Here is a 25,542-nt window from a genome sequence, read left to right as displayed (position 1 = left end):
TGGCTGCACAAAGGAAGAGAGAGAAGGGCGAGACAGTAATTAGAGGGCTAGTTAGGGAGCTGGAATTTCCTTGCAGAGGCTCAGTCCTGACCACAGCTGGCTCCATCCAGAGATGCCTGACTTCGCCCACCCACCAGGGCTGCTACTTGTCCTTCCATGAGGTGAAGGTCTGTTGGCCACAGTCAACCTCTGACAGCCGCAGGGCTTCGTTTGCAACCTTGAGATCAGCTGACCATGCCAGTGGTCACATCCTGTCATCCTTGGCAGGCCTCAGTGAGCATCCACCCTTCTCCACTCAGCCGAGTGCTTCCTATTCCTGACCACCCTTGCACTACTCCCCATGCCCTGCTTTGCACAAGGCCCCGGGCCACCCTTGGCTTAGATTATCCTTGTCCCTCTGCTTGTCTGAAACATGGTTCTTCCCTGAGGACGCTTGTCCTTCAAAGAGACACCACTTATTCTCCCAAGTGCACAAGAAGGTGGTGATGGGAGCACGGGCAGTCAGCCTGCTCTGTACTCTCCATTTCTTATAGTTAGTGTGGCTCCACCAGAGTCTCAGTTAGGGATGCATCTAGCAGCAAGTGACAAGAAGACCCAGTCAAAGTAGACTGAACATAGAGTTCTAAAACAGACCCAGGGCTGGATGATTCATCAAGAGTTTCCTACCCCTTCACACTGCTACTCTATCCTCAGTGGTTGAGGATCTCTTTCCTCACAATTGCAACATGGTTGCAGCTGTTCCAGTCATCACGTGTGAACTTGACACTGAAGAAAAACAAAATCTCTCCCAAGAGCCCCCTCAAGTCCTATTGGCCAGGAGAACGGAAATACCATGATTGGCAAGACCAATGAGATTCATCCCCTGAATGCTTGGGAGGGAAACATCTGTCAAAATTTAGACTTTGCCAGCAAGGGAGAGACATGCGGCTGAGCAGGCATCATCGTGCTTGCCCCGATAGGCATACACATTCCTCTTCCTTTTAAGGACCGGTTATTTCACCTTCCACTGAGATGTGTGGCACGCTGCTTAAGGGCAGCAATGCTTATGCCTGCTTAACTGGGCTCAGATCCCAGCTTACTTACTAGCTCTCTGGCATTGGGCAGATTACTTAAACTTTCCACACTGCAGTTTCCTCATCTGTAAAATGAGGGCTATCAGCACTACCCAACAGAACTTTCTGTGATGATGGAGATGTCCTCTGTCTGTGCTTATACAGTAGCCGTTTGCCATATGTGGCTGCTGAGCATTTGAAATGTGGCTAGTGCATCTGAGGAATTGCGTTTTTAAATTAAAATTAAATAGCCACATACGGTTAACGGCTATCGTATTGGGCACATAGTTCTATCTCATAGTATTATTGCAGGATAAAATATACAGGGCTTAGATTTTTTTAAAGTAGGAACTGAAGTAACATAAACTCTCACTAAATGTTAGTACTTTTGCTGCCATCTTCTGCTGTCCTGGTCATCTGCCCACACTCCTTGAAGAAAGACTCCGGCACCTGACTCACCGTCTCCCTGTCCACCTCAGGTCTTCAAAGTCTTCAAGACCCAGATGGCTTCAAAGTTCATGCAGGTGGGCTGGCGGCACCCTGGCCTCATGGTTCTTGTCTTCCTCAACTCCAGCGTCTCACCTCCACGTTGCCGCAGCCACTGACTCCCACAGCCCCAGCCTCTGCCACACCCTCCCAGGAGAGCTAGGTGGCAATCTCACCCCTTATCTCTGACCACACGTTCCCACCCTCCAGTCCCTTCTTTCTCTTGCTCCCAGGAAGGCTGGTCTTAACGTCTGTTAAGAGACCAGTTCCTTGTCTCTATTCTTTCCTTTCCTGCTGGCTCCTCATGTCTGTACTCCTCTTCTAACCAGCTGCGATTCACCAACACTTCACTTCTCCTCCACTACATGGTCCTTCTTCGTTATTACTAGCTTTCTGCACTGTTCTTCTGGCTTCAGATTTACCCTTTAATCCATCCTCTACGCTGCAGCCAGGCTGGTCTCTCTACTAAATTTCATTATATTACTCACCAAAATTCTCTCATGGTCCCATTGCCAACTACTACCTGTTTCCAGGAGGTACCGTGCTCCCACAGTGTCCATGCTGGATCCCCTTCCTGGTTTACCTTTCCTCTTGTTCTTTGCCTGAATAACTCCAATCTTCCCCTTAAGATTCACTTCAGCATCACCTCCCTGATCTCTCCTACCCCCTACCTAGTTTATGTGCCCCTCCTGTGTGCTCCCACGGCACCCTGAGCTTCACTGGAATCACAGCCCCAATCATGCTGCTTCATCGCTGTTAACAGATCTGACTCCCCCTCTCAGTTATCAGAGCCTGAGAACAGACACCCAATACATTTTTGTTGAGTTAACTGCACACAGATTGTGGGAAGATTGATTTTGTATGCTTGCTATCAGTTTGATTTCACTTTTTTTTTAAGTGGAGGGAATTTGAACATGTTTATATGCTGAGGGTAAAGAGAACCAGAGGCTGGAGATTTGGAGGACAGAGGGGAAATTAATGAAACAGGGCCCGAGGAGTCAGAAGGGATGGGCCCTGAGCACAGCTGAAGGAACATAACCTTGGGCAGGGGCAGGGACAGAGCCCGCATGAAATGTCACTTGTTAGGGAGCAGGAAACTGTGAGGGTTTCCAGCTGATGGAAAGTCTAATCAAAATGGAGAGTTGGTATCAAGGTGGTTGGAAATTTGCAGAGAATGGCAAAGGCCTGGGAGACAGAGCTGCCTGTTCTGTGAAGTTTCCTTCTATCCCTCAACCCTCCACAAATCCCAGGATACTGCCCACTGCTCCTGAATGTGGCGCCCATTCATCTTGCCTGTAAAACGTACTGAGCTCCTGCCATTAACCATCACTGAGTATAGTCCCCGTGTAAGAGAGTGTATGTAGAACATTTAGTCCAGTACCAAGTCCACGGTAAACACTCAGTAAATGGTAGACCTTGTGTTCACTAGCAAGAATGAGTATCAGTTTTTTACCTGCACAGCAGTGTTTACAGGATGATAGGTGTGCCCAGCCCCCAGGAGCTTACATCCTTGTCAGAGAAGGATGTGCCCATAAAATAATTAAGAAGCAATGCGAAGTGATAGGTGATGGTTACCAACATCCAAATGATTTTTTTTTATTACAACCAGCACTGAAAAGTATCTTTTACATCAGGACCTAGAACTCAAATAAATATAGAAAACTGAAACAAGTTTAATCAGACACTACTTACCCTTACTCTGTGTGATGCATTTTGATATTTCCTATTCTATTCTACTTTGTTTTAAAAAAGTGATGGTCAAGGCTCACTGTTATGGGTCGAATGGTGTCTCTCAAAAATCCGTATAGTAACATGTTGAATTCATGTGTCTCTCAGAAATTCGTATTCACATGAGGCACCTCCAGTATTTCAGAATGTGACCTTATTTGGAGATAGGGTCTTTACAGAAGTGATTGAGTTAAAATGAGGTCCTTAGGGTGGGCCCTCATCCAATGTGACTGTTGTCCTTATAAAAAGGGGAAATTTTGGACACAGACTCGCATACAGAGAGGTCACCATGTGAGCATGAAGACGGCCATTTGGGCCATTTGCAAGTCAACGAGAGAAGCCTTGAACAGTTTCTCTCTCACAGCCCTTGGAAGGGACCAGCCCTGCCAACAACTTGACTTTGAACTCCCAGCCTCTGGTACTGTGACACAATGGATTCCTTTAGTTGTTTGAGCCCCCCAGCTTGTGGAGCTTTGTCACGGCAGCCTCAGCAAACGAACACACTCACCGGATTGATTTTGAGACTCACCATTGGGTTGCAACCTGCAGTTTATAGACGACAAGGGTCAATTTTGTTTCTCTGTGCTCCCTTATACAATCTTTACAGCCACTGGTGGGATGGCAGGGCCTGGAGGAGGGTGAGGCCAGCAAGGCCCTCATTCTCAGGGTCTGCACGTGGGAGTGTCATTACCAGTAGTCTAGCCAACCCGCACAACCTGAAGATGAGGGCCTCTTTCCCTTCTGCACCCTTGACACCGCACCCTGGCCTAGGCTGTGTCAAGTGGGTATACCTGATGTCTCCATTTGAGGGGCTGACACGCAGTCGCAAAGCTCTTAAATGGAGTCAGACCCACGACAGCTTTGCCTCTAAATTCTTTCCATGACCTCATAGCATCCCCACTGGTGTAATCAGTTAGAGAAGATGATAATAAATATTATTTTCCAGCCAATATGTGCTTCTCACCTTCCCATTCCCCAAAAGGAGCCAAAGTTAGAGATTACATTCACTCCCCCACTCCTCATGCCAAAGTTCTGGGGGACTTGGCCCTCTACAGAACCTTAGATGGCAAAGCTTGTCTGTGGATGACTGCAGGCAGGGTGGGCACCTGGGCATGTGTTGTGAGCACCTTTGTGTACACACTGCAATCCTAGCATTGCCTGCTGGCTCAACCCATGGACAGAGTCCCTGCCTGCCATCCCTACCCCTGCTCTCTCTCCTCTTCAACTGACTGCCTTCCAGACACAACAAATACATAAACACACACGCCTCCAATAGGTTCTGTCTTTGTGGCAGTATTGTTACCCTCAAATCTGGGGACCCCTATGTAGGATGGAGGCCCTTCTGCCCTCCTCATGCCTGGCTTATTCTGGGACATAAAACATAGCAGCTAACGTCCCCTATGTGCCAGGCATTGCTCTCAGCATTTCACTCTCACAACCCGGTAAGCTATTTGCTCCATTGTACAGATGACAAAACTGAAGCACAAAGAGTAAACTGCTCAGAGTTGCACAGTTAGCAGCATCGGCAGGATTTGAACCTATGCAGCCTGTTTCCAGAGGCCAAGTTCTTCACCGCTATTTTCTGCAGCTTGGCTGAGCCCGCCCCTCCACGTGCCCACTCCACACGTGCACTCCTGCACACACTTGCCTGTCCACATAGATGGGAGGGGGAGGAGCTGGGCTCTGGGAATTAGTTCAGGCACCAGGGGGCAGCATAGGCCTGGCTTTGGCCCCCATGCCCATCCCTCTATGGGGAGGATGGAGGGGAGTAGAAACCACCTCCCACTGCCCCCAGGAGGCCACCCTTTCCCCACACCCTCTCTCAGGTTTGGGGATCTAAGACCTCTCTGGGTCCCTCGGCCTCCTCCAGCTCCTTCTTCAGCAAAAGCAACGGAAACTATCCATTAGTTATGATGATGACTCAGAAGCTGAGCAAGCCTTGTGTATGTGAGTGTGTATCTCCTTGTGACTCTGTGTCCCTGAGTGCCCACACGTCTGTGAGCCTGCCTACACGTGTGTGTAAGCATGTGTTTGTGTGTGTTTGCGGGGGTCTTGTGGCTGGGGAAGTTGTGTATGTGTGTGTTTATTTCTGGGTGTGTCTCAGTGTTTACCCCAGAAACCGATAGGAACTTCGCCAAGGCTGCACAGCCGATTCCTACTCAAACTTGTCTCTTAGGAATCTACAGGCAGCAACTCTAGTTTGTGCTGGCTCCCACCTGGGTCTGAGGAGTAGTACCCTGTAAGGAGGAGCAGAGGTGATTTTCAGTCCAAGAGACCCCTGGAGTCTTCCGGAATTCTGAGCCTCTGGGTCCCCTCCCCCACTCCCTCCCCTCGGTGGTCACGGGACCTCTAAGGCGGTCCCCACCAAGAAGGGAGGAGGACCTAGGAGTTCCAGACGGCGGCGTGCTCCCTGGCTGCTTTCAGGGTCCTCCACTGGAGGGAGCGCAGAGCCCAGAGGGATTTCTTTTTCCAGAGATCTCGGGGGAGCTGAGTCCCTTGTGAACCCAAACACCCCCACCCCACTCCCTGGGAAAGTTTGGGTATGGGAGAGGCAGTTTGGGGCAGCATATCTCTGCTTGATATTAGGTGACTTTCTGAAGACAAGTTGCTCGCTTTTGAGGGGGACAAAGTGGGGATCAGATTCCCCTCTAGCATGACCCAGGGCCCCCAAGCCCAGTCCTGGCTCCCCCCACTCCATACTCACGCACAGGAGGCACACACGCTCACCCCATTTTCTTCCTCTTCCTCCTCCAGCCCACTTTCTCTCCTCTGTGTCGTCAGAGCTCCAGGGAGGGACCTGGGTAGTCAGAGAAGCCGGAAACAGCAGACTGGGGCAGCCACTGCTTACACTGAAGAGGAAGGACGGGAGAGGATTGTGTGTGTGTGTGTGTGTGTGTGTGTGTGTGTGTTTGTATTTTTTTTTCTTTTTCTTTTTGGTGGTGGTGATGGAAGGGGGTTGCTAGCAGGGCCAGCCCTGAACCCGCTGGACAGAGCTACAGACCCATGGGGCCTGGCAGTGGCCGCTGAGAGAGGGAGAAGACAGCAGAGGGGTTGCCAAGGTGAGGGGATGCCTCGAAGGAGGGGAGGGTGGGGGGCCTCGACTATGAGTATGTGGCGGGGGTGGGCTGGGAGGAGTGCCTCTCAGGATCCTCCCTGGGCAGAGTGGATGGTCCCAAGGAATTGTTTCATCTGGGGTTGGTAGCTGGTGCTACTGGGTTTTGGCGCTTTCGAAATACCAAGAGGAATCTGGGGTGGGTACAGGCCCAGCACTTCCCCCCAACCCCACCCAACCCGCCATAGACATTTTTTCCACACCCCCGCCCCCGCCCCTACAGGGACATGTAAAGGCAGGGGAAGGAGGGCAAGAAGGTGCCCCTCTGCTCTCTGGGTTGGGGGGAAGTGGCTGCCCCTCCCAGAAGGTTGATGCCAGAGCACAGTGGGTCCTTGACAAACCCCTATTGGGGCCCCTGTGAAGGTTCCTGTTCAAGGGTGTGGCTAGGGAGTGAGCTAGCCCCAGCTGTAGACCTCATGGTGCCCCAAAGGAGGGGGAATTTCCCCCTCAAAACTGCTCCACGCTTGGCCCGGCCGAGTCACGAAGTTAACCCTCCTCATGCTGAACTGGCTCCACCTCCCCGCTCCCCTCCCCGCCCCCACCGCCACAAACACATATTAGGCAGCTCAGAGACGCTCTTTTGACTTTTGATCCTGTGGTCCCAAGGTCAGAGGGCTCAGGAATGTAGGGATTGAGGTGAGGTTTAGGCCACGAAGCGAAGCGAAGCGGGCTGATGAGGATCCTGGACGTCGGGTCTCCCTTCCCGATTGGGAGGGGAACACTGGCCCCGCCCCGTCGCGCCGTGGCTCCGCCCTCCCTGCCGGTCTACAGGGGACCCCTGTCCTGGCAGGCCAGGCTACCAGCCTCGTTACGGGGTCGGGGTAGGGGAAATTCTGGCCTCCTGATATCTGGGAGTGGAGTGAGGGAGGAGGTGTGAAGCCAGGGCCATGCCAGGGAGGCTGGTCACTCAACAATATAGAGGAATGGGGGTTACCTATGGTTTAGGGGTCACTTCAGTCCCCAACAGGGTAGAGGGAGAGGGTTAAAGGTCTGAGCACCACAAGAAACAGGAGACGAAGAGAGAAGAGAGGAATGGTGGCCTCCCTTGAATCTGAAACACAGACCAAAAGGTGCCCCAACCCCAAGGGGGCGTAGAGAAAGGTCTACTGGAGGACCCTGCGCAGGAAGGGGCAAGATTCTGCCTTTGGGAGAAAAGAGCTCAAGGGGACAGAGACGCGGATGGGTTGGGGGGAGGAGTCTCCAGAGAAGGGGACCCTCTGTTCTCCATTCTTTGGGGGTTCTGGGAGAGGGGAGAAGTTAAAGTGCAACAGGAGGACTTGGGGTTACCAGGTTGGGGGAGACTCAGGGAGTTTCCATCTTCATCCTTTCCATCGTCTCTGGGAAGAGGGATACTTTGAGAAGTATGAACTGAGAGACCCTGGGAAACTACTGGTTTACCCATCCCACCCTGCAGCCCACCCAGAAATGGAGATGCAACCCTCTCCCCATCTTCTCCCCTCTCCTTTCCTCTTGCCCTCTTTTCTTCTCTGCCCTTGGCCTTCTAGCTCTAGCATCCTCTCCCTTCTTCTAGGCTATTCACTCCAGGCGTATTAACCCCACTTTTTCTCCAATCTCTCTCACCTTCTTCCTGATTTCTCTCTACTTTTCCTTTTGCTAGATCTCCTTCAATTCTCTCCCATGCCCTGCTCCCTTAGGATTACAGGATTTGGATCTGGAAGAGACCCCAACAGCACAATGTGGTGGTTAATCCCCACTGAGTTCAGATCCTGATGTCTGAACTTGCTTGCTGAGTGGCCTTGGCAAGTTGGAGAAACTTCCTGAGACTCGGTTTTTCTACCTGTGAAAGGGGATAATTCTGTATTTAAAAAATTGTTGCGAGGTGCTCAGTGCATTGCCTCATACTTAGAAAGTGCTTAATAAACGGTAGCTATTAGTATTACCCTCTTCATCATCTAGCCAGTTTTCAAATTATCTCAGGGAGCCCCGGAAGTTTGAGGGGTTTCTCCAGGGACAACTTTGGGGTCAGGAGGTGGCGAGAGGGAAGTAAGAAACAGTAGAATTCTGGGCCTACCACACTTGCTTTCAACAGAGAAACTCTAATTTTATATGATGGGGATTCCACAGATGAAGACTAAAATTGTCTATACTGCTTTAAAAAGTTTAGAAATTTCTACACTTATTTAAGGCTCGTATTTTATAGATGAGAAGATCAAGGTCCAAAGAGGGGAGGTTTCTTGCCCACAGAACCAGAACCAGGTCTAAAGCTACAATCCATATCCTCTGCCTTCTCTACTGCCCCATTTCCCCTGTCTCCCACCCCTCCAGCTGCAACTCAGCTCCTCCCACCCCATCACCCCTGGGTCTACCATTGAAGCCATTACCTCGTCTCAGGCACTGATCAGGGACGGTCTGAGGCGGTCTGGCTGTGAGGGATGGAGGGGATGGTCTATGGGAGGGCTCTAGCTGCCCCAGAACACAGGCCAACTTTCTTGGGCACCTCTCAGAGTGCTCAAGTGGCCTTGTTCCCTTCCTCTAGGCACCCTCCAAACCCCAGATCATGTCTCTGTGGGGTCTGGTCTCCAAAATGCCCCCAGAGAAACTGCAGCGGCTCTATGTCGACTTTCCCCAACACCTACGGCATCTCCTGTGTGACTGGCTGGAGAACCAGCCCTGGTGAGTCCTGGCTGCCCCATGTTTGTCCCCTAGGTCCTCCCACACCCACTTACTAGCTTATTAGATTTTTGTCATCCCATTTCAAGACTTGGGACTCATTATTCCATGTGTGGTGACCCAGATTTAGCGAGGAGTCTATGCTGCATCAACCAGACTATGCATGTTGACACGTGGAGTCCCCCATCCCCTTAGGAGGCTGAGCCAAAGATGAGGGAGGTCAGAGCTGGGGCAAGGGCACTTCCCACAACAGCTGGAAAATTGGGGAACAGGGACATGGGTGAGGGCTGCAGATGGCTGGTATGGAGGATAGGAGGAGGAAGGAGCTGCTGAGCTGTTTGCTGTGGGGTAAAGGGTCAGTGGAGCTGAGGAAGCCCTGACCCGAAGCTGCCTTATCCTGATCTTCCCGCAGGGAGTTCCTTGTCGGCTCAGACACCTTCTGCTGTGACATGGCCAGCGCCCTACTTTCTGCCACTATCCAGCGCCTTCAGGCCTCAGCTGGAGAGCAGGGGGAGGGGAGCACCATCTTGCAACACATCAGCGCCCTGGAGGTGGGGGCAGGAGGGTAGGGGATAAGGCTGGGGTGGGGCCTGGAGTGGAGCTGGGGTGAATATGGGAGGCTGGAAGAAAATTGGGTGGACCCTGGAAACAAACCGATATTCCTGTGGTTAGCTGTTAGCCAGCAAGCAAATTAGATTTTAAAGCATTCAACTGCGTGAAAACTCCTGGAGTCTACATTTGTGCTGCCTTTCAGTGCATGTGTGAGCGGGCGGGGGGGTTGGAGGGGGAGAATAACATGGGAAGAGCCAGGCTAACCCTGTCTACCACCCTTCATTCCTATAGAGCATATATCAGAGGGATCCCCTGAAGCTAGTGGCCACTTTCAGACACATCCTTCAAGGGGAAAAAAAAGCCGTTATGGAACAGGTATTGTGATACCCCACTTCCCACCCCAACTCAACTCCCTGCGACCTTAGCCTGAGCCATGACAAGCTAAAAGGAATTTGAACTTCAGGAAAGATTCAGTGTTCTAAGCCCAAGATGACCAAAGGAGGTTCCTGGGGTCAGAGTGAGCCCCAAGCTAAGCTCAGAAAAGCTTCAAATGAGGGACTTGGGGTAGTCAGGCCTGGGGAGAAGAGAGCAGGTGGTAAGGAGCTGATTCTGCCAGGAGAGAAGTCTTATCTTCAGGAGATTCCAAAAGGTTCGGAGGAACTGTCAAAGGAGAGAGGGGAACCAGACAAGGGGTGTGGTCTGTCTCCCTCGCTGCAGAGCCTGGCGGTCGGCACCCCTTTAGGTAGTGGAGGCTGAGTGTAAAGGGGTGAGTCTCACTTCCTGCCCTCTGGCCCTCGTCCCTCCTGCGCAGTTCCACCACCTGCCAATGCCCTTCCACTGGAAGCAGGAGGAGCTCAAGTTTAACACGGCCCTGGGGAGGCTGCAGCACCGAGTCGGGGAAGCCCACCTTCTCCGAGAAGCCCTGCAGCCGGGGGCGGAGGCTGGCCAAGGTGGGAGCCAGGGCCTGGAGCCCTAGGAGGGCTCTGGGTTGTGTGGGAGTGCTCCCTTCTTGGACCTCAACCTTGACTGAACCTCAAATCTATCTGCACCCCTGATTTCTGCCCCTACCCTTAGTGTCTCTGCACAGCTTGATAGAAACTCCGACCAATGGGACTGGGCCAAGTGAGGTGAGTAATGGACTGAGATGTGGAGATGGAGCTCAAAATGCAGACTTTGAGAGGTCTCAAGTCTGTGGGGGGATGGAGGTGAGAGCTCAGAGAGGTGAGAAGGAGAGCCCTACCTTCGGGAGCTGAGTGAGGAGGAAGTGTGTGGCGCTGGCTCAGAGCCTCCTTGCCCGCAGGCCCTGGCCACGCTGCTGCAGGAGACGGTGGGGGAGCTGGAGGCTGCCCAGGCCCTGGTGCTGAAGAGGATCCAGATTTGGAAACGGCAGCAGCAGCTGGCAGGGAATGGCGCACCCTTTGAGGAGAGCCTGGCCCCACTACAGGAGAGGTTGGGACAGGGCTGGCAGGGAAGAGGGTGGGCTAAGGGTGGGCACCTGCTGTCCCCACTGGAGGATCCACAGGTTTGAGAGAGAAGAACCAGGCCAGGGGCCTTGGGGTGGGCCAAGGCTCAGAGTAGCAGTTCCAGCAGAGCCTCGCACACTGTTGTTCAGGTCGCATCCTGCACATGTGTGCCCAGCTGAGGGGGCACAAGCAGGAGTTCATCCAAGCCACACTTTTCTCTTCAAGCCCCGTGCCCAGAAGAATGGGAAGCTTTTTTCTGTTTGGTCTGTTGGGTGAGGCACCTTTCAATATGTGCAAAAGCATCATATATGCTGGCAGCTGACCTGGGTACCAGAGCCCAGGGAAGAGGCAGCGGGGTTTTCACAGGGCTTTCAGACACCAAGAAAGAACCTCCCCAGAGCCAAGGCAGGTGCCAGAACCCCTTCAGCCCAGGTGCCTTGCAATTACATCCACTGCCCATCCCACCCCTCCACACACACGGTCCTGCTTTCTTGCTGGGTTTAGGTGGAGGGGGTCTGGGCCGGGAGCAGGCAGCCTGAATCCTGTGCTCCCGACCACTGTCCTGGCCCCAGGTGTGAGAAGCTGGTGGAGATTTATTCCCAGCTGCAGCAGGAAGTGGGGGCGGCTGGTGGGGAGCTTGAACCCAAGACCCGGGCAGCACTGATTAGCCGGCTGGATGAAGTCCTGCGAACACTGGTCACCAGGTACAAGTCCCAGGCTGGCCTAGAGCAGACCCCGAGGAGGGAAGAGGGTCAGAGTGGTGGAGAGGGCACTAGGAGGGACCCAGACTCTAACTTCCCTTGTGTCCACCTCACTCCTCCCAGCTCTTTCCTGGTGGAAAAGCAGCCACCCCAGGTTCTGAAGACTCAGACCAAGTTCCAGGCCGGGGTGCGATTCCTGCTGGGCCTGCGGTTCCTGGGCACCCCAGCCAAGCCTCCGCTGGTCAGGGCCGACATGGTAACAGAGAAGCAGGCGAGGGAGCTCAGCATGCCCCAGGGGCCTGGGGCTGGAGCGTAAGCTGGGACTGGAGAGGGCCTGGGGGAGAGGGGTGGAGGCCACAGGAGCCTGGGGGACTGGCACTACGAGGAGGAGAATGATGGGGAGGGGGCACCATGGGTGGTGGGAACCAGGACTGGTCAGGGCAGAGGAAGGGGAGGGACCCGTCAGTGCTGGAATGGGGGTGGGAGCATCACAATTTGGCTAAGATGGGGTGTCCCCTCCTAAAAAGTGGAGAGGCAGAGATCGGGGCTGGTAGTCCATGCTATCCACCCGGGGACGCAGGCTCCTGCCACCCCGGCCCAGCTGGGATAAGCCACTGTCCGTCCGTCTTGCCCCAGCAGAGAGAGCACCGGGGAGATCATCAACAACACTGTGCCCCTGGAGAACAGCGTCCCGGGGAACTGCTGCTCTGCCCTGTTCAAGAACCTGGTGAGAGCTCCCGGGAGCGGTGGGCGGGGTTCTGGGCCCAGGGTCTCTCCTCAGAGAGGATGTTGGGAGCCCAGGAGAAGCAGTCCCTGCCCTCACCCCCTTCTCCCTAACCCCACTGGCAGCTTCTAAAGAAAATCAAGCGGTGTGAGCGGAAGGGCACCGAGTCTGTCACCGAGGAGAAGTGTGCTGTGCTCTTCTCCACCAGCTTCGCGCTCGGCCCCAGCAAACTCCCCATCCAGCTCCAGGTGAACTGAGGCCCCAGCCCTGTGCAGGGTGGGATCCCGGGTGCCCCTCCTTGCCACACCCTGGGGCCCTGGATCCTCCCTCCTCACGACTGCCAGGCCCTGGGTGTCTGGGATTTGTGCGCACCGGGGCCCGGGTGAGTGGACTGGAGGGCACATGCCAGGGACTGATGGTGGAGGAGCAACTGGCACTTAACTACACATTCTTCATAGACCAGGCACTGTTTTAAGTCACACACACGCACATACACACACACACACAGTTTCCACAATAACATTATGGGGTAGATATTTTTACTAGTCTCATTTTACAGATGAGGACATTGAGACACAGAGAAATTGAGTAATTTGCCCACGTCACACAGCTACTAAGTTGTTGGAACTGACATTTGAAATCTGGAGGTCTGGCTCCATAGCACTGACTTATAACCACTTCTCTACAGTAAGGCCCTAACTGAGCTTCAGAAAGCATTCCATGATACCCCACGGGCTCTTATCTGTGTTGTGGGGGCCAATAGCTTCCCTGCACGCTCAGGGCCAGCTCTCTGCAGAAGCCTCTTGCCCCAGTAAGAAGAACCCCCTTTCCTCACTCCTTTTAGGCCCTGTCTCTGCCCCTGGTGGTCATCGTCCATGGCAACCAAGACAACAACGCCAAAGCCACCATCCTGTGGGACAATGCCTTCTCTGAGATGGTAAGGAAAGACCTGGAGTTGGGCGGAAGGGGCTCCAACATGGGGGGCGGGATGCAGGCTGGTCGGGTGGCATCCACGTTCAAATGAGAGTGAACTTAATTCCTTCTCATAGGCTTGCTTTAGTCCTTCTGACCTCTTTTCACACCAGTCCTGGCAACTATCATGCTGTAGCTCCCTAAACTGCTGCTGGAAAAGCACCACCTTCGTCAGCAAGCTCAGGGGGACAAGGCTGGGGAGGGGCAGCCTTGGGGAGGTGGGAAGGATGAAGGGGCTCCTGAGGGGGAACGGGGATGTCAGCCTGAGGTGCCCTTTCCTTCTCCCCTCCCCCCAGGACCGTGTGCCCTTTGTGGTGGCTGAGCGGGTGCCCTGGGAGAAGATGTGTGAAACTCTGAACCTCAAGTTCATGGCTGAAGTGGGGACCAACCGGGGGTTACTCCCAGAGCACTTCCTCTTCCTGGCCCAGAAGATCTTCAACGACAACAGCCTCAGCATGGAGGCCTTCCAGCACCGCTCTGTGTCCTGGTCACAGTTCAACAAGGTCATGCCCCTGCCCTTCGGACCTCCTACCCCCACGCCCTTCATCCCTGGGTACTCAGGACCTCGCCAACCCCTGCCCAGAGACCAACCGCTGGGATCTTCCCAATGTCCTACCCGCCCCGCAGGATGGTCTCTGTCACGCCCCAGGCAGGAAAACCCCTCAGCTCTCTGGCATCCGCCAGGTTGTGGTCTGGGGGCCTTCTGTCCTCTGTGTTTGGCAGTGATTTGCATGACTCACCCAGATTGTGTGCAAATGCAGCTCTGATTCAAAATGACTTTGACCAATTGGAAAAATAGTTCCTGTTGCAAAAACCGGGACGAAATCCCACAAGGACATATGCAGTGATACCAGCTACCATGTGTTGACAGCTTACTATATGCGAGGCACTGTGCTTTAGCGCTTCGCTCATGTTGTCTCATTTAATCCTCCCAACATCCCTTTGTGGTAGGTGCTATTAGGACCCCCATTTTACAGAGGAGGAACTTGATTCTCAGAGGGATTAAGTAGTTTGTGCAAGGCCTCCCAGCAAGTTAGTGACAAGGCTAGAATGGAACCCTATATATTTGTTTCTCCTTCTTCTTCTTCTTCTTCTTTTTTTTTTTCTGGTGGGGAGGCAGGTAATCAGGTATATTTATTTACTTAACGGATGTACTGGGGATTGAACCCAGGACCTCGTGCATGCTAAGCATGCACTCTACCTCTGAGCTACACCCTCCCCTCTTGGAACCCCGTATTTCTGACTCTTGCTCTTAGCTACTACATTTTACTGCCTCCAAAATAAGACGGGTCAGGACTAAGTCTGTTACAAAAGCAGGGGAAAGAGGAGGTCTGGTTGACAACCAGCTGGGTAAATGCAGTCATGTACTGATCTCTTAGAAAAAAAGGAAGAAAGAAAAACCCACATGACCAGAGGATGTGTTTAGCAAGGGGACCAGGACACTCACACCCCGCAAGCTGCCTTCTCTGGACGCCACTTCCGCCAGCCTCACTCAGGAGGGGTGGAGCACGGTGGTTGTGACTTCCTGGGCTAAATCCCAGCTCTGCTTCTCACCAGCTGTGTGGATCTGGGCAAGTTATTCGGCCTTTCTAGGCGTCCATTTCTTCGTCTGTAAGATGGGATAGTCATAGGACTATTCCACAGGCTTGTAAAATTCAGGTACATTAATTTATGGAAAGGGCTTGGAACGGTGCCTGGCACATGGTAAGGTTGACCATTGTCATTGATGGGGTCTCGGCTCCAGGTGATTCCTCAGCCCTGTGACTCTGTCGGGTGGGCACTCACAGCCCGGAGCCTGCCCCAACCAGGCTCCCGCTCTGGCCCTCCCGTGCACACACCAGCTTCCCCTCCCCCCACAGGAGATCCTGTTGGGTCGTGGCTTCACCTTTTGGCAGTGGTTCGATGGTGTCCTGGACCTCACCAAACGCTGTCTCCGGAGCTACTGGTCAGATCGGTAAGTCCCTGCCCCAAGTGGCCTGAGCAGCTGTACCTCCAGCTCCCGTTTCATACCCTGTGCCCCTGCCCACATCGTCTCTCTTATCCTGGCCAGGTTGATCATTGGCTTCATCAGCAAACAGTACGTCACTAGCCTTCTTCTCAACGAGCCTGACGGAACCTTTCTTCTTCGCTTCAGTGACTCAGAGATTGGAGGCATCACCATTGCCCATGTCATCCGGGGCCAGGATGGTGAGGTCACGCTAGCCGGTCCTCTGCTTCTGTGCCTGTGCCCTCTGGGGTTTCTCCCAGGAAGGAAACCTCCTGGTCTTCCTTGAAACCAACCCTGACCTTCAGGAAGTTCTTCCTTAGGTCCAGCGTCTTCTCTTCTTCCTCCTGTGGTCTAAATGTTTACCTTCCCACTGTGATCTCTGGGGGAGTGGAGACTGGTGGCTCTCTCTCCCTCAGGACTCCCACCCTAGCCCCTCGCCTAGATTGAGAATGAGTCCAGTGCTGGAGGGAGGGTGGGGAAGGGGAAGAAAGTCTGGACAGAGGGGACACAGGGTCTCATTCCCATTGTAGGCTCCCCACAGATAGAGAACATTCAGCCGTTCTCTGCCAAAGACCTGTCCATTCGCTCGCTGGGGGACCGGATCCGGGACCTTGCTCAGCTCAAGAACCTCTACCCCAAGAAACCCAAGGACGAGGCTTTCCGGAGCCACTACAAGCGTGAGCTGGAGCTGGCAGTTCTGACCCCTTCCTGTAGTCCATCTCCTTCCTGCTCCCAGCTGCCCCCTCTCTGCCCACTGTGTGTTATCCCTGACTTCTCTCTCCATTTTTGTCACCCGACTTCTTCTATCTACCTATCAGCCATGCCCACCTTTTCCACCATCCTTCTTGCCTAACCCTGAAGCATTCCATGGCTCTCCTTTCCTCCCCACAACAGCTGAGCAGATGGGTAAGGATGGCAGGGGTTATGTCCCAGCTACGATCAAGATGACTGTGGAAAGGTGAGTGGGCTGATGTGGATGGTGGGTGGGGCCTGGTACTTACTTGCAGGAAGAGGTGATGGCATCAACTTCTGGTCAGTCACAGGTGCCTTCTTCCCTCCTCCAGGGACCAGCCACTTCCCACCCCAGAGCCCCAAATGCCTACTATAGTCCCCAGTTACGATCTTGGAATGGCCCCTGACTCCTCCATGAACATGCAGCTCGGCCCAGACATGGTGTAAGAAGCCTGAGAGATGGGAATGGGAGTGGTCTGTGTAGACGGGCTTTAGCACGGGCAACTGGGAGAGCTGGCACTGGGGGCTGAAGCAGAGAACTTCCCTTTCCTTGAACGGGATTCGCTATCTTGAGGCAGGGGGTGGGGGTGTCCAGGAGAAGGGCTGGCATCAGGGGTCTGCTTTCTTTCCCCAGGCCCCAGGTGTACCCACCACACTCTCACCCCATCCCCTCATATCCAGCCCTCTCCCGGGAAGAATCCGTCAGTGTGTTGCCAGCCTTCCCGGAGTAAGTGGGGCATCTCTGGGGGATGGGACGGGATACCCACCTGCAAGGGGAACAGGCACTTGGATTTGTCAGGAGAGGCTCTTCTGTGAGGAAAGGGAGGCAAAAAACCAACACCTTTGTCACTCTGTCCACTCCATTGGGGCATTAGTGACTAAGGTCAAGGTTCAAATTCCAGATTCACCACTTGCTGACTTTGGGCAAGTTACTTAACTCTGATGCCTCGTCTGTAAAATGGGGAATAACGATGATCATTCTAATACCTTCCTCCCAGGGTGACTGTGAAGGTTAACTGAGCTCATAATATGTGCAAAGTAAGCGTAGTACCTGGTTCACAGCAAGAGCTATGTAGTATTATTACCTCTCCTGCCCCTGAAATCTACTGTCATTTGTCTGCTGTCTTGATTTCATTTATTAATTGTTTTGGCCCTGAAGTGGCTTAGACAGTTTTGTTCCCTATGTAGCACTCAGGTGCTTATTAACTCTCGGTCAAGGTGCAACATCTCCCCTCCTAGGAATTGACATAGGGGTGGGGACTGGGGGACTTAGAACCACCAAATTTCAGAGTTCAAAAAAACATTGGAAATTAACTAATCTAGCCCTTCTCTGTCCACTACCCCCAGTCCCCAGTGCATACACATCATTACAGGTAGAAATGGCTCGCCCAAGGCTATGCAGTCAGGATGAGGAGCTGGAAATTCTGTTTCCTCACTCAGTGGTCTTGACTTTGTCACACGTTACCCTTGCCCAACCTTCCTTTCTCTGACTGCCCTCCTTTGTGCTTCCAGACCTCACCTGCAGATCCCCCCTAACCTGAGCCAGATGAGCCTGCCCTTTGACCAACCTCACCCACAGTGAGTGGCAACCCCCTGTCCTGATCCCATGCTCCCCATTCATTCCTAGCCTCCCCCCTCCTCCACCTTATTTACTTTTCTGGGCCTGGCAGGGGCCTGCTGCCGTGCCAGCCTCAGGAGCATCCCGTATCCAGCCCTGAGCCCCTGCTCTGCTCAGATGTGACCATGGCAGAAGAGAGCTGCCTGAGCCAGCCTGTGGGAGGGTTCCCCCAAAGCACCTGGTGAGTGGTGGCCTGAGGGTGAGGCTGGGTAGGGGCTGAGGAGTGGGTGCCTTGCCTATCCCAACTGCTTCCCCTCTTCCTCCCTGCAGGGTCAGTGAAGACATGTACCCACCTTTGCTGCCTCCCACTGAACAGGACCTCACTAAGCTCTTGCAGGGGCAAGGCGAGTCAGGGGGAGGGTCCTTGGGAGCCCAGCCCCTCCTGCAGCCCTCTCACTATGGGCAGTCTGGGATCTCAATGTCCCACATGGACCTAAGGGCTAACCCCAGTTGGTGATTCCAGCTGGAGGGGGAGCCCAGAGAGATAGCTCTTCTGCCCCCGTTGGACCTGCTCTGGACAACTGCCCATGCTCCTGCCAAGCAGCCAATGGGGAGGATGTCCTCCTATCCCCACCTACTCCCTGGTGAGGGGGAAAAGACTTTGCCAGGAGAATGTGCAGTGGGTGGAACATATCTACTCTTTCCCTCCCACCACACACCCCTGCCCTCTCACTTCCAAATACTGGAAGGGAAATTCAGGTTCCAAGTGAGATACACCCCAACATGCCTGCACATGCAGGACACACACGTAGCTCTCCTTGGAAGGTGAGGCTGAGCAGGAAGGGGGCTGGGCAAGAGCACTGGTGAGGGCATAGAGGACTTCTCCACCCACCCGGAGCCAGGGCTCAGGATGCACATGTAGAAACACGCAGACACATGCACACTCTTGTACCAGAGACTGGGGATGACGGTATGGGCTTGAGTCCCAGCCCTGGGGGGATGGGAAAGCAGTTCAGGAGACCTAAACTCCTCCTGCGTAGGAGGCAGGTGGTCTATACATTTGGTTACTGATGTGGGTTTTGCTCAAATTAAAACACAAATCCCAAACAACTCCAAATTCTTGCCAGTCAAATAGAGGCTTCTGGTTATGTGTATGAGATTGTACACAAGTACAAGGGCTGAATTTCTTTGTGTATAGCTGTGTGCAAGTGTGTGTACCTGAGACTTAATACATAATGTCACACACGGTAGTTGTATGGCCACATAGAAAATGTGCCTCTCTGATTTTGCCTGTATGACAAGTTTGGAAGTGTGAGACACTGCACAAAAGTCACCAGCAAGTATGCTGGTCTCTCTACATATGCTACCCCACAAGTACTCAGCTCTGAGTACATGCCCAGGTGGGTCTATGTGGCTGTGACATCTGCGTATGGCTGTAGCTTTGGTGGCTCAACACCACCAATCCTGCCCAGAGGCTGGGGCCCAGGCCCAGGTGTGTGGTCCTCTCTGGGCACTGGGGGCCCCACACACTGCTTCTTTTCTATTCCTCCATCCACTGCCAGCTTCCTTGCACTCCCCTGCCCCATGCCACCCTCTCTCCATCTTCGGGGTCATAGATCCTAAGCCATAAAATAAATTTTATTCCAAAATAACAAAATAAATAATCTACTGTACACGATCTGAAAAGAAAGACGCTCTAACTGCTCAGACAGGTGCTGCAGTCCAGCCCCCAGCTGAGGGAGACCCTGAGTCCACCCAGGCCTCCTGAGGAAGCCAGTGAGGGGGACCCCACCCCCCACCCCCCCAGAGAGGGCAGGAGGGAGAGAACTGCTGAGGACTTGGGGGAAAGAGGACTTGGATGGATGGGCAAACTGCAGCACTTGTTAAATTAAAGAAACAAACTAGAAGCACAAAAATGGGGGAGCAGAGGGGAGGAGCAGGTCCAGTGTTCCCAGGCCCCCAGTTTTAGGGGGAAACATTTCCATTTTTAGCTGCTGGACCCTCCCAGGGAAGTCCCCCTCTCCCCCATGTTCAAACCGAGTCCAACTGCTCACACCACTGGTTCAAACTAGAGAGGATAGGAGTATGTTGTGTAAGGGAAGGGAGAACCCCAAGTGTCCTGGAGGCAGAGTCCCTGCTGCGCTGTTCTCGGCAAGGGTGAGGGGGCACCATGCACCCTCCTTGTGTCCTCTCGCCAGGCCCCTGCTCGTTATTGCTTGAAGCCCCATAGTTCTACGCCCATGGAGCAGATAGGGAGGCAGGAGAAGGGCCGCAAAAGGATCCAGGGTTGTGACTCGATGCCAGGGACTCAGAGTGTAGGGGTCTGTGTGAGCCAGAAGCCCAGGGCCCTGGGTCTCAAGACACCAGTCTGCCCCTCACTGCCGGCTGGCCTCAGCCTCCACTTTGACGCTGCTCCTTCGACCTTCCACCAGAGCGGGATGGGGTCCTGGGGCAGGGCACCGGTCCAGCAGCCCTTCCTCGAACTCTGCAGGGAGAAGGCGCAGTTAGCAGGCTGTGGGGTGGACGCTGCAGAGGAAGGTGGTTGACAACAGTGGCGGGGGTAATAAGGCTGTGAAGATGAGCTTGATTTATTGAATTATTGCTTCCTGCCCACCTCGTGTACAGGGGGGGTTCCATCCGAAGTGTGTGCGCCCCCTCCCCTTTCTGGCTGTGTGTAGCTCTCTGTATGTGTCTCTCTTTCTCTGTCTCTCCCGCCTCCGTTCTGCTGGAATTTCTGGTTCAGTCAGGAGCTGTGGGGGCGGCTTGGCTCTGACCTCTCCCCCTCCCCCTTCGCAGGCTCTACCACCCCCACTCCTCCCTGGCCCCCTCCCAGGCCCCACCCACCCTACCATGCCCCCCAAGTTTCTTAGAAGCCAAGTCAGGGGGAACACAGGAAGCCAGCCTCCCAGCTCCTCCCTCAAGAAGAGCCCCCCTTTCAGTCCCCGCCCCCACTCCCCACCCACGCACAGTTTAAAAATACCAAGCCAGGGTTGGTGGCTTTGTCTGGTGCGTCACTCTCAGCCCAGCCGCTGCCCGGCCCTCTGCAGGCCGACTTGCCTACTCCCCCTTCCCCCATCCACACACAAAACATCCCCCTTTGGGCTCCTCCAATTCCAAGCTGGCAGCCCCACCTCAACTCCTAGCCTGCTCCACACTCCTGCTTTGCTGGAAGTTCTATTCAAGCTGTCCTTCGTGTTCCCCTTCGCCCTGCACCCTCTGTGCCCCTGCCCTGCTCCCCTCAGAGCCCCCTTTACAGATCTCCATTAGGGTCAGACCCTCCCCAGTGGGAACAGCCCTGCAGGGTCCTCCTCTCCTCAACCCAAGGCCTGGTTGGCTGGAGCCACACCATCCTACTGCCCTCTCTGGTGACCGCATCCCTCTTCCTCCCACCTGGCCCCAGGACACCAGGATTGCTGCATGGGGCCTGGGTGGCAGGGGTCCTTGGGGACAGCACTGCTGGCTGCCTCACCTGCGAGAGGCGGCTTCGCAGGCACACAGGGGCTGAGGCGGCCCACGCGGTCATGGGAGACGAGGCGGGCTAGCCGCAGCCCCTCATCCATCAGTGTCTGCTGCAGGATGTGGCGGCTCCACAGCCCATGGGCTGGCAATGCCAGAGGCAGGTCAGCAGGGGGCGGCGTCAGCCTTGGGCATGACCCCACCGCTGTGGGCATGGGCACGGGTCAGGTAAGGGACTACAGTCAATGGAACCCCCTCCCTCAACCGCACAGCCAGACCCAAAGGCCCATTCTCTTTTGCCCCCATCCAGCCAGGCCTCCCAACCCTATTCCAGGCAGGTGCCTCCTGGCTCCCTCCTCCCACACCTTCCACGCCCGCAATGAAAAGAGGAGTGTTCTGTGCACACTTACCCTGCAAGTGTCCATCCAGGCTCTCCCCAGACAGGCTGGCGTTGTCTTCCTCCAAGCTGGGGCGGTATGGGGGTGCATAGGACTCAGGGCCCGGGGGAGGCTGCTGGATTTCAGAGTGACTTTGTTCTCCGACCTGTGGATGCCCCAAATGGGGAAGTGAGGACCTGGCAAGGGAGGGGGTCGGGGAAGGCTGCCCTAACCCCGCCATATACACCCTGGAAAACCTACCTCCTGTTTCAGCTTCTTCAGTGGGGGCCCTCCCAATTCTTCAGGGTGGAGCCTGCAAAGATGGAGAGGAATAGGAGGATGAGGCTGGGGAGGGACACATGGTGGCCAAGACACAGAATCTGGCGGGGAACACGTATCATTTCAAGACTCTGGAAAGACACTGGCTAAGCAGGAGTCCCCAGCTTGGGCACTACTGTCGTGGGGGGCAGAGGAAACCTGAGATGGGCGGGAGGAGGGGCCAGGCCTCAGACAAAGGCAGGACATGCAGGCAGGTGGGAAGCTGGCCTAGTGGCACCTGAACTGGAGAGTAAGACGTGACCCAGCTCCTTGGCAGGATTCTGATCTAGAAAGGACCTGGAGAAGGAGGTCTCACCTGGAGCCCTTCAATGAGGACAGGTAGGTGCTCTCTCGGGCCACTTGGCGAGACAGGGAGAAGAGCTCCACCCTACGCAGCAGGAGCGTGTTGTCCCTCATGCAGAACTGGGCAGCAGCCTCGTTGATGGTCAGCTGCAGAAGGGGCCGCCAGAGCAGTGAGAACCCCACCTTGCCCACCGCCTCGCCCAGACCGCCGCACTCCCCTTCACCACCAGACAAATGAGGCCCGTCGTGAGATGCTTGCTTGGGTTTAGACACCACACAGGCACATTTGACGGGAGGAAGACAGAGGTCAGCGCCCACAGCTCCCTAGGAATGCCTGGGGCCTCCTCCACTCCTGGGGGGTCCTGAGCAGCATGGAGCTGGACAGCTGGGCTCTTGCCTGTGTCTCTGCTTCCCCCTCAGTCGGGGAGGGAAGCACTGCAGCAGCTGGGAGGTGTGGGAGGGGATCAGGGCCTGGGACCCTGGTCAAGGAGCAATAAAACAGACTTGGAGAGTGTGAGGATTCCCAGAGGTGAGTAGGTCAAGGCCTGGGAGTCAAGAACAATCCTGGGAGGCTGGATCCTCACCTCATGCAGGCTGAGCTGCTTGCCCTCCCGCCGCTTAGAGTCAAAGCGGCCATAGATGATGCTGTATTTGCGGATCTCCTCTTCCTTCTGGCTGTCATTATCGTCCATCTCAAAGATGTGCCCCACGCTCCGTGCCAGCTTCTTATTCAGCTTCAACAAGGATGTTACCTCCCCAGCATCCCCCCTTGGGAAGCTCCGGAAGATCCTCTCCACGCTCTCCACCACCATGCGTACCATCTCTGGCTCCAGTCGATCCGGACCACCCCCAGCCCCAGCTGCTGCCAGTCCCCCAGCCCCAGTCCCCTCAGGGACTCCTCCCCCTGCAGGTGGGGAGAATGGGGGCGAGCCAGCCTCCTCATCTCCTCCTGCCCCAACATCAGACTCTGGAGTGCTCCGGCCTGGCCAGATCCGTGGGTCCCCTGCCCCAGGTCCCCCAGGCAGTGGTGACAGCTTCTCTCCAAGTTCAAGGGGGCTCTTAGGGCTAAAGCTGCGGGCACTGCCCGCCTTTTCCCCCGGGCTGCCGTGCCCATTGCTCATGCTCCCTTTCCGGGTCCCTGCAGTCTCAGAGATCTTGAAGAGCGGAATGCTGGAGACGGGCACGGCAGGCACTGGCTGGCTGAAGAGCCCTGGATTGGTGGCCCACTCTCTTAGTGCCTTCTGTAGGCGTCGGACATGGAGGGGCTTGGTGGCCATGCCCACGAGCGCCATGATCTCCAGGAACTCCTCCTCACCCGCCTCACACAGTTGCTGCACGTCGTCCCCTCCCTGCTGGATGAAGGTCTCATAGTAGGACAGAAGATTGGCGCGCTGCAGGACCCGGTACAGTTGCAGCTCCCCCAGTGTCCGAGGCAGGGCCATGGCTCGGGCACTGGGCCTGAGAAGGAGGTGCACAGCAGAGAGAGGAGGGCAATCAGCATAAGTCCCCCTGCTGGGTACCTCCCCACACTCACAATTGTTTTCTTTCCTGCCTGCTTCTCTTCCCCTCTTTTGAATGCTCTCTGTGCCCAATGCCCAGGCCTGACCACAGACGATGAGAATCAGCACTGCTCAGAGGCACAGCTTTGCCAGTGCCATCCCAGACTTGCCAGAAGTACCAGAAGCCAGACCAGTCTTCGCAGAATTCAAAGGCTCTGAGCCTTGTCCTCAGATTTTACCTTTCAGGCCTGGGGCAAGGAGACCTTGAGTGGTGAGGCCGACCAGCACACCTCTGGGATGGCTGGACCATCCTCTCTTCCAGAACACAGTCCTAACCTTCCACCCCAAACACCCAGCCATCTCAACATTACACAAGTTAACTTCCTGCACTGAGGTGAATGTAAGACCCCCATTCTCCCTACAGTGGGCACTTGGGAACACTACTGGCCAGCAGCACTCCCCCAGGGCATCCTGCCCATGTGGCTGAGACGTGTGTGTGTATGGGGGGCCCTCTCCTGCCCTTTCTCACTCAGAGAACCAGGCAGACCCCTGCTCCACTCCCCCTTTTCCACTCCTGCTCAGCTTTTCCCACGGATTAGGCATTCTTAGGGCACTCTTGCTTTCTTCCCCCAGGACCTCCCACCGCTTCTCAATTGTCCAGTGCCCCCCAGTTGGCACCTCTCCCAGCAGTAGCCTTCCCCACCTGCTCTGTAGGTAGGCCCATCCCTTCAGCTCAGGCACAGGGGAGGGTAGGAGTGCCTCAATTGTTCTGCTCTGGGGCCCATTCCGCCCCCACACACTCCCACACTGGTAGCGTCTGTGGGCGAAAAACCGCCAGGGGCTCCCGCCTATCTTCTCCCTCATTTTCCACCCACATCTTCAAGTGGAGTGGGGGAGCGACACAAGGCCTCTTGAGGGAGGGGCTGCACACTGAAACTTCCCTCCCTATGCTGTAAATAAAGGTATAGAAACGGAAAGGGACGCCTAAGGCAAGCCCGACTTCTGCAAAGCTCCTTTGATGCTTTCTTGGTTCAAAGGCTCTGGCTTCTCCCGGACGCACGGGCTGTGCGCTCCATGCCTACGACAGACTGAGCCAGCTGAGCGGCCCTCCCCTGGCACTGCTGCCAGCTAGAGCTCCAGGGCTTCCCCTGGCTCTTGGGAGCCCCCACATTCTTTGCAGGGGGCTCACATGCCAGGTCATGCCCACAGAGTAAACGGGGAAAGGAGAATTAGGTACTATTCTTTCACATCCAGATTCATCAGATCTCTGCCTGCTCCTAGGGCCCCCTAATTCGAAGACGCACCCCCTTTCCATCAGTCTCCACCCCCCACCCCCGTTCCGCTTCCCCTCGTCCTCTCCTCGACCTCCGCCCTCCGGACCCCTTTCCCGAGTCCAGCTCCACCCATCTCCACTCCCTGCCGCTCTTCCCTTTGCCCACTAACTTGAGTCTGGGCTGCGGGGTCCGGCGGGCGCTGTCCCCTCCGCCCGGCGGCTGCTCGGCTGTAGGGGAGGGCGCTCTGTGCATGGACGGCTGGAGACCTCCGGGGATGCTCCTCTCGGTGCCCGGCGCTCGGCGCCTGCTGCGCGCTGCGCTCTTCCCGGCGCGCGAGGCCGTGTCCGCCGCTGTCCGGGCTCCGTCCCTCCCTCCACGTCTCCTCTCTCCGAGCCTCCGCGCCTCTGTCTGTGCCTCTGCCCCCCCCTCCCCGGCTGCGCTTGCCGCCTCTCCGCGCCTCCACCCCCGCAGGACGCACGGGGAGCGAGGCCCGGCGCAGTGCTGGCTGCGGGGCGGGAGGAGGGCGTGGGCCGAGCCGGGGGTGGAGGCCGGGGGCGGGGGGCGGGCGCCGGGCCGCCCGGCCCGCGGTGGAGACGCCGCGGCGGAGAGACGGAGCG

At 55.4% G+C, this 25,542-nt stretch overlaps 2 protein-coding genes across 4 annotated transcripts; one reads left to right on the top strand and one right to left on the bottom strand.

The window, feature by feature from the left end:
• The first annotated feature begins 5,681 nt into the window (after positions 1-5,681).
• On the top strand, positions 5,682-19,376 carry STAT6 (signal transducer and activator of transcription 6). 2 transcript variants are annotated; one of them, XM_074374575.1, is made up of 22 exons: positions 5,682-6,325; positions 8,876-9,012; positions 9,422-9,560; positions 9,853-9,936; positions 10,373-10,511; positions 10,636-10,688; positions 10,862-11,010; positions 11,597-11,728; positions 11,849-12,037; positions 12,362-12,452; positions 12,575-12,697; positions 13,294-13,386; positions 13,718-13,924; positions 15,281-15,375; positions 15,472-15,608; positions 15,939-16,085; positions 16,303-16,366; positions 16,473-16,583; positions 16,775-16,867; positions 17,653-17,718; positions 17,811-17,939; positions 18,029-19,376. In XM_074374575.1, the coding sequence occupies exons 2-22, from the start codon at positions 8,897-8,899 to the stop codon at positions 18,213-18,215; spliced, it is 2,544 nt and encodes an 847-aa protein (XP_074230676.1). In that variant the 5' UTR covers positions 5,682-6,325; positions 8,876-8,896; the 3' UTR covers positions 18,216-19,376. The 2 variants fall into 2 exon arrangements, with proteins under 2 accessions (XP_074230676.1, XP_010944586.3); XM_010946284.3 differs by having other exon boundaries at positions 5,700-6,325; positions 12,365-12,452.
• On the bottom strand, positions 19,316-25,514 carry NAB2 (NGFI-A binding protein 2). Of its 2 annotated transcripts, XM_074374576.1 has the most exons (7): positions 25,095-25,510; positions 22,737-23,610; positions 22,166-22,299; positions 21,793-21,844; positions 21,565-21,697; positions 21,168-21,359; positions 19,316-20,183 (listed from the first exon to the last, which is right to left on the bottom strand). In XM_074374576.1, the coding sequence occupies exons 1-7, from the start codon at positions 25,175-25,177 to the stop codon at positions 20,074-20,076; spliced, it is 1,578 nt and encodes a 525-aa protein (XP_074230677.1). In that variant the 5' UTR covers positions 25,178-25,510; the 3' UTR covers positions 19,316-20,073. The 2 variants fall into 2 exon arrangements, with proteins under 2 accessions (XP_074230677.1, XP_074230678.1); XM_074374577.1 differs by lacking the exon at positions 21,168-21,359 and having other exon boundaries at positions 25,095-25,514.
• Positions 25,515-25,542: the final 28 nt, after the last annotated feature.

Source organism: Camelus bactrianus, chromosome 12 (assembly GCF_048773025.1).
Source record: "Camelus bactrianus isolate YW-2024 breed Bactrian camel chromosome 12, ASM4877302v1, whole genome shotgun sequence".
Taxonomy (NCBI): Eukaryota; Metazoa; Chordata; class Mammalia; order Artiodactyla; family Camelidae; genus Camelus; species Camelus bactrianus.
The sequence above is the reverse complement of the archived record's forward strand: the minus strand, read 5'-3'. Positions and strand labels throughout refer to the sequence as shown.

Coding starts and splice junctions, on each gene's coding strand:
- STAT6 (XM_074374575.1), top strand. CDS start 8,897: ATGTCTCTGTGGGGTCTGGTCTCCAAAATGCCCCCAGAGAAACTGCAG. Junction 9,937..10,372: donor AAAAAGCCGTTATGGAACAG/GTATTGTGATAC, acceptor CCTCCTGCGCAG/TTCCACCACCTGCCAATGCC. Junction 16,584..16,774: donor CAGCTCGGCCCAGACATGGT/GTAAGAAGCCTG, acceptor TTCTTTCCCCAG/GCCCCAGGTGTACCCACCAC.
- NAB2 (XM_074374576.1), bottom strand. CDS start 25,177: ATGCACAGAGCGCCCTCCCCTACAGCCGAGCAGCCGCCGGGCGGAGGG. Junction 23,611..25,094: donor ACCCCGCAGCCCAGACTCAA/GTTAGTGGGCAA, acceptor CCTCCTTCTCAG/GCCCAGTGCCCGAGCCATGG. Junction 22,300..22,736: donor AGCAGCTCAGCCTGCATGAG/GTGAGGATCCAG, acceptor CCCCTTCTGCAG/CTGACCATCAACGAGGCTGC.